Raw genomic sequence first — 7147 nt, 5'->3', positions numbered from 1 at the left:
AATTGTTCTTTGCGAAATCATCAAGATGTCAGAAAACTTCTGACCTCGCTGTTTGATGACAGAGAAGGAGCAGGCTGTTTGGAAATATTTTCCAAATAAAATACTGCTGCCTCCTCAGAGGAAGAAGAAAAGTATACATTTCCAGATACATAATTTGTCCCTGTACGTTTTCTGCATTTCTTTAAGTGCCTGAGTACAATATAAGCTTTCTAATTCTCTTTTTTAACCGCCAGGTCTGATTGCTTATGTGGAGGGGAGCGAAACAGAAACAAAATTGATTGAGGTCCAGACATTTCTGCCCTGCTTTGGACGAGGAGCTGCCTGTCACAGTGAGTAGAGCCTGGTGTGGGGTTGCCAAAATACAGGCTTTGCTTTAACACCAGCCTGGAAACAACTGGAAGTGACCTGCTGTACTTTGATTCCCCCATTGATACAACAGACATGGGGAAGGTTGCTTATTTTTACTGTGAATTGCTGTGACCTCTGATGTTGAAAAGTGCTTATATGAAGTGTCACGTTATTATGTTACTCGCATTTTGTTACTGTTACCATCTGCACTCCAGAATATTGGCTCTGAAGGATTATCCTAGAGAGTAAATCTTCATCTGTGACCGCAATAAACCATAATCTGTGTTTGCTGATGACAGTTGCACTGACAGAAGTAACCTTGAGGCATTTAGTACATCTTGTAAATTGGGAATTGGGACACAGCACTCCACTGAGCTTTTTATGTAAGTGACTAATGTTGTATGTGAATGAAGAGGTAATTCGTGGAAGAACAAGCATTCAAACATCTGTCTCTTTTTCTGGCAGGATGGAGAAGAAGAAAATTCTAATGAAGTCCAAGGTTGCAGCTCCTAATCTCCTGAGGGCACTGCATTCTCTGTACCAGTTCGGTCATCTCTGTGACGTGACAGTGCACACGCAACATCTAGGAATTCAAGAGGAGTTTCTGGTTCACAAAGCTGTCTTGGCAGCTTCCAGCAATTATTTTAAGGGGCTTTTCCTGCATGATGAGATGCTGGACACCAAGAATTGCACAGTGACTCTGCAAGACATTTACACAGAAGAGTTCACCTCCTTTCTGGAATTCATCTATACTGCAGAAGTGGAGATTGAAGCAGGAAAACTGCAACGAATGAAAGAAATAGCAGAAAGGCTTGAGTGCAAGGACTTGCTTGACATTTGTGAAGAAGTGAGAGCAGAGGGAAAGAAGGGTTTAGATTTGAGCCTCCATCTGAAAGATCAGCTGTGTGAAAATGGTGTGCAACAGTGGCCTCGCATCCAGCAAGAGGACTGCAAACTGAGTAGCTGTTCCCAAGTGGTGGCAGTACCCATGCAGAGGAAGCTCTGGGAGAGGCAAAAGCATAACAAGTTGCTGGCTGGTTGTGAACTCATTGAAGGCCAACCAGCAAATCTGGAGCAAGAGGGCAGTGCTTTTCCACAAGAAAAATCTAGTACAGCAAAGCTACCTAAATGTGACAGAACAGATAACAGAGGCGGACTTGGCATGGATGTCATTGGTCTGGAGCAGAGGAATGCTCACTCTCCCGTGAGTCAGACTGGGTCAAAGGAAGCCTGCGTAGTAGTTAGGGATATGCTGTCTGAGCAGTGGGAAGGTGGAAACAGTTTGATTTCTGATCTTAGCAGTAAAACCAAACGTAAGAGATCACTGCAGCATGTGGCGGAAGTCTTGCCAGAGATTGCATGTGAGAAGTGCAGTGAATCATTCCATGTTATCAAGCAGTACCAGATGCACATGGAGCTCAAGCATGGTGTTAATCTGTCTGTCAAGTACAGCTGTAACATGTGCAAGCAGCTCTTCTCCAGCCACCAGAACCTGAGGCAGCATTGCCTCACTGTTCATAGCGCTGAACAGGGCTTCTCTTGCATGTTTTGTGACAAGAGGTTCAAGCATCAGAAGGACAGAAATGATCATATCCAGAGGGTGCACGAGAAGCAGAGGGACCCGCAGGCATGCCCGTACTGCGACAAGCTCATCAGCTCCAAGTGTGGCCTGACGGTCCACATCCGAACACACACGGGAGAGAAACCTTATAAATGCGAGCGCTGCCCTGCCAGCTTTGCTCAGAGGTCTGCTTACAAGACTCATGTGAGGTACAGCATTCTGTGTTTGTGTGTATGAGCTCTCACTTGTTTGTGAGCAGCAGGGTGGAAGCATTTCTGAAGTCCTAAAAGCTTCACTTGGAGAATTCCTTGGGCTTGATCTGGCGGGTGTTGAAATCTGTACAGATTTTTTTCAGGTTACTTCATCAAATTCTGAGTCTGGATTGAGGTTTCCCAAACTGGGAATTCAGGCAAGCATTTCCTGTTGAATCAAAGAGGTCTTTTGCAGAAGCCTCAGATTTTGATATTAAAATTGGAATCCCAAAAGAATCGGCATCTGTTTGAAATGCATGTGAAAATATCTTTCCTCTTTCTTGAAATATACGTCAGTGCTTTCCTGATTCTTAGTAATATATCCAATAAGTGCTGATACTAATAATTCACTCCAAAGGAAGATTTAGAGTGCTAAATTATATAAAAATACCATCAAGTCAATTAAAAATGTGGTGAAATGGAGAAAGCAGGGAAAGGGCAGTAGCTATACCAGGTAACTGCAGACATATAAAATATTGGAAGTTGTTCTGTGTTGTTCTTCTGCACTTCTGCCCCATGCTTTTCAGAGGACATCTGAGTTGGCACTGTGCTTAATATTTTGGATTATGTTTAGTACTGAGGGTAATGCAGATTAAGTGCATTAATCTCTGAGAAGAAAAATGTTGTGTTTAAACATATTAGCATTTTAGCTGTAGGCTAGGATTGGTAGACTCTTTCATTGTGGGCACGCTTTCTGCTAACTCGTGTTGAATCGTGATTGCAGGGAAACTGGCCATAGGGCCTGCTCTTCTCCAAGGCAGGAGGGCTGTTAGAACCTGGGCTTGTTATTTATTGGTTTTTAAATAATCAAAGGTCCATCAGGAGGACGTTGAGCTGTGTTTGAGTAAGAAAATGCATCTGTTAATTCTCACGTTTCTGTGTTTGTAAGCCAAGTCCATAAGGGGCCTGTAAAAGCTATTCAGTGCATTCACGTGCTTTAAGTTTCTCTCTGCTGTACTGATGTTATTTCTGGCAGATGTGTGTCTGATTTGCTTTTAAAACCTTTGCAGTTCATTTTCCACACCCTGACTAGCGATAAGGAGAATTAACAGTTGCAATAGATGACTTGCAAGGGGCTCTGTTTTGTTTTTCATATATTTAATCTGTATTTTCCTTGGTTTGAGTCCTTCATTTCTTACACTGTCCACTGTTGTTTTGGTGGAAAATATACAGTCTGTGTTTTGGTTGTAGCCAGGTGACAAATATGTATACTTCAGAGACTGTCCTTGATGGGCTCAGATATTTTAGTTTTCTTTAACTGCCTGGTCTAGCTCCATGCAAAATTCCCATTTGGCACTCTAATTATGCTGTGTGTTCTCTAAATGGTGTGAAGAACAGCTAAAAGGAAACAGCTCCTCTAAGATAAACATGCCTGAACTGAAGCAGTTGAACCTATTAAAGTTGTTCCCCATGTTTGTTTGTTTTAACAGAAAAGTCCATGAATCTGGGCGAGAGAGGAAACTTATGCCAGTCTACTGGATGGTAATTCCACCTACTCACAGACCAAATGCAGCAAGCTGTGACAAAGATAGTGACAGGGAGATATGGGATGGGATGCCAGAGGCTGTGCTAGAGAAGGATGCAATGCACAAAGAGTCTGCAAGTCGGGAGGAAGAGCCTGCAAGGCCAGCTGTTACACAGGCAGACTGTAGTGAACTGCAAGAAGAACAGAAGGAGAAACATACGGAAGCTCAAAGAGGAATGGAAACGCTGAGTGAAGAAGGGAATGAAGCTGAAGGTGGGAAGAGTGTGAAGGGAGAGGAAGAGGGAGATTATGAAGCAGAGTATTCAGATGTCGAAGCTACTAGAGTTAACGATGAAGCCTTTACTGAGGAAGATGATGAGGATGATGAGTGCTCCAATGAAAAAGGTGCTGAAGAACGTGAATCAGCTGAAGAATTTAAAATAAAGAAGGTAAATAAAAGTGAGACGAATAAGAAATCAGCCTATGTAATAAGATGCAATGAGTGTAACGAGCAGTTTGTTTCCCGGAAAAAGTATGTGGATCACTGCAGAGATATCCATCAGTGCTTGCCTGGTAAAGTCTACCAGTGTGACATCTGCAGCAAGTCGTTTGCTAGTTACAACAGCTGGAAGGAGCACCGAGCATGCGTCCACACTGACGAAAGGCAGTTTGCCTGCAGCCTTTGCAGTGCTACTTTTAAAAGAAAGAGAGATGTGAGGACGCATTATGTGCGGAAGCACGAAGGCAGAGTGAAACGCCCTCTCTGCTCTGTCTGTGGGAAGATCCTCAGCTCCCAAACAGCGTTAGTGTTTCACATGCGGACGCATACAGGAGAAAAACCTTATGAATGTGGCATTTGTCATTCCAAATTTGCTCAGCCATCACAGCTTAAGATCCATACCAGGTCAGTTTATGGTGCTGCTTCTCCCATTATCGTTTCCCGCGTGCCCCATGTACTTCAGCACTTCTTATTCTTCTCACCTCTCAGTTCTGAGTCATTCTCCCTTGGTGTCTTTATGACAGCAGTGCTGGGATATGATGTGATACGTGGTATCTGTGATTAATTCTTCTGTGTAAAGGCTTTGTCTGCAGCTGGTCATTGCATAAATTTTGGTCGGGATTTTGAAACAGGTGCTGTGTCCAAACTTACAAGCAAATCTAGTCATTTGAAACAGACTTCAAGCCAGTCGCTGAGTTGGGGTCTGGATCCCTGGAGTGCATGTGTGGGGCTGTGGCTGAGCTGCAGGCCAGTGCTGTTCTGATGTAGGTTAGGCAGAGGCTGAGCAGTGCTGCTGAGGTGAAATGGGGCCTCTGGGTCTTTAGAGTGGCAGCAGATCTCAGAAGAGAGAGGTCCTTGTCAGGACCAGTGAGACCTTCTCATGTCAGGGCTGCGGCAGATGCTTAGTTGCTAATCAGGCTTCCTCTTAATTAAAAACAAAAAAGAACCACGCTGTTTACAAAATGCAAGGTCATCTTTCTGTGGAAAATTTTACTCATCTGTAGGTTAGGAAAGCTTTTGGGGTGGTACTTTCTAGCTAGAGCTGTTATTACACAAAATAATTTCTCCTCATGCAGTCTTTCTGATCCATGAGATGAGAAAAGCAAGATGCAATTAATTGCAAAGTGATTTTTTATTCTGTTTATTTGAAGGGTTTACATTTGTTTTTTAACTTGCACTGTAGGATTACGTTAGTAGCTATAGGCATAGGCTGTACTACCCAAGTAAGTTAAGTATGTCCAGGAATGTTTCCAAGCTGTGAAACCAACTAGCTGCTAACAGCCTACACTGTTGCTCTTAAACCTACAGAACAATTGCATGTTCCATAGTGGTGCCTGCCCTTTGCTAACACAGGATCTATTCCCAAGCCAGAAATCGTTTTGAAGATTGCTGTTCAGTGCTGGGATTGTTCTAGTCATTTAACAATTGAGGAGACAAATAGGAATGGCTTGAGTTGCTTTTATGTTATAGGTATAGGGAGGCATTCAGCACTTCTCTGCTTTCCCAGGTCACAGCGCAGCTGCATAGAAACCAAGAGAGCAAAACAGTCAGGCAAGAAACCTTTGAGTGCTCAGAAAATCATTGAAATGCTTGGGAAAATATTGCGTTCCTTCAGCTGACAGAATGTACATACAGTGCTGATGTCAGTTATACTGGTAAAAACTGAAATGAGAACGATGCAGTAATGCTGAAATGGCAACCAGATCTACAGGCAGACATTCCTGTCCACAGGTTTTAACAGGCATAGCCCTTAAATAACCGCTTAGCTCGATGTGATCTGAAGTGTGCCTCCTCAGAGCTCAGGTTCTACATTTGAACAGTTCAGACACGTGCAGTACAGCAGCATCCATACTCTTTTTCAAGGACTCATTATTAAGATATGCTCGTGTCCCTTTGGGCATGCTCAGTGGTATCTAGGGCAGTCCAGTGCCCACCTACTTCTTTCTCATTTTCCACCATCAGCTTCACTACTGAGACGTTGGACTATCAGCTGCTTTTCCCCAATTTGGGAAATTTCCATTGCTTATTTGACCCTAGTGAGCAACTTTGAAAGCCACATAAGTGGAATCTGACAAAGATGTCCTTGCGCCTGCTGGGTGCAAAAGGTGGAAGTATTCTACTGGGACTCCCGTGCTTCTTGTGAGGCAAAATAATGGAGGCAGAAGATAAAAATGTTCTGTTATGCCCCCAGTGCAGAATTACTGGGGCAAACAAAACTATTCACCTACTGAAGTTGAAATGGCAAGTGTTAGAGCTGTCCCTCATAGATTGCTTTTGCTAAATTAATGTAATGGTTCTTAAGCTAACATACGAATCCCTATTGGTAAACAACCGGTGTCACATATAGAAAAAAGCTAAGCAGAAAGTGAGTAGGATTTACAGGAGAATTACTGACATAAAAGCTTCCAGGTCTATCTTTGTAATGGAGTGCTTAGTTTAGATTGTCTGTGTGCTGACAGAGTGTGAGTTGAACTTGGAGGGGAAGAACAGGAGGAGCTGGACTGCGCTGAGAACAAAAGTAACTGAAGTGTGATGTAGTGTAACAGTGTGTCTGAGAGTAGAAAGGACAAGGCAAGCACGTAGGGGTTACTTTTCCTTACTAGTAAGGATTGGTAAAGACTATCAATTGTGTTTCATGTGTAGGAGAGACAGTGTAATTGGAATGAGTGAAAAGAAGGGTTTAAAGGAGTTTGTCTCACTGGGAGAGTACAAGCTCCTTAGGATGCCAAAGTAAGAACTTAGGAGTACAGGGACAGTCAGTGGATGTTTTAAAATGAGAAATATCATGGAGAGTGAGGATCGCTGTTGGGTAACAAACGGTGTTGGCAGAGGAACGAATAAAACCTATGGTGCCTATATAGTTGTAGGGAATTTTGTTTTCTTTTTGTATGTGGAGGATGACTAGCTAATTGGATTAACAATAGCAGTAGGTTTCTGACAGACTAGCAACTGGCATTTTGGCCCCGAAAGAGCTTTTTAGTGATATATTCCTACTAATTTGTATGAACAGGAAGTGACATGCC

General features: G+C 43.1%; 1 protein-coding gene across 1 annotated transcript; it reads left to right on the top strand.

Moving 5' to 3' along the window:
- Positions 1-257: 257 nt before the first annotated feature.
- LOC122167241 (GDNF-inducible zinc finger protein 1-like) lies at positions 258-6858 on the top strand. The gene is made up of 4 exons (XM_042831700.1): positions 258-329; positions 814-2118; positions 3591-4529; positions 6768-6858. The coding sequence occupies exons 2-4, from the start codon at positions 815-817 to the stop codon at positions 6856-6858; spliced, it is 2334 nt and encodes a 777-aa protein (XP_042687634.1). The 5' UTR covers positions 258-329; position 814.
- Positions 6859-7147: the final 289 nt, after the last annotated feature.

Source organism: Centrocercus urophasianus, unplaced genomic scaffold, assembly GCF_019232065.1.
Source record: "Centrocercus urophasianus isolate 14NV4802_14NV808 unplaced genomic scaffold, USGS_Curo_1.0 seq_1032, whole genome shotgun sequence".
Classification (NCBI taxonomy): Eukaryota; Metazoa; Chordata; class Aves; order Galliformes; family Phasianidae; genus Centrocercus; species Centrocercus urophasianus.
This window is presented reverse-complemented; position numbering and strand designations above follow the sequence as displayed.

Excerpts from the sequence above, each read along its gene's own strand:
- LOC122167241 (XM_042831700.1), top strand. The coding sequence starts at position 815 with ATGGAGAAGAAGAAAATTCTAATGAAGTCCAAGGTTGCAGCTCCTAAT. Across the intron at positions 2,119-3,590 it reads GCTTACAAGACTCATGTGAG|AAAAGTCCATGAATCTGGGC; the intron begins GTACAGCATTCT and ends TTGTTTTAACAG. Across the intron at positions 4,530-6,767 it reads CAGCTTAAGATCCATACCAG|GAGAGACAGTGTAATTGGAA; the intron begins GTCAGTTTATGG and ends TTTCATGTGTAG.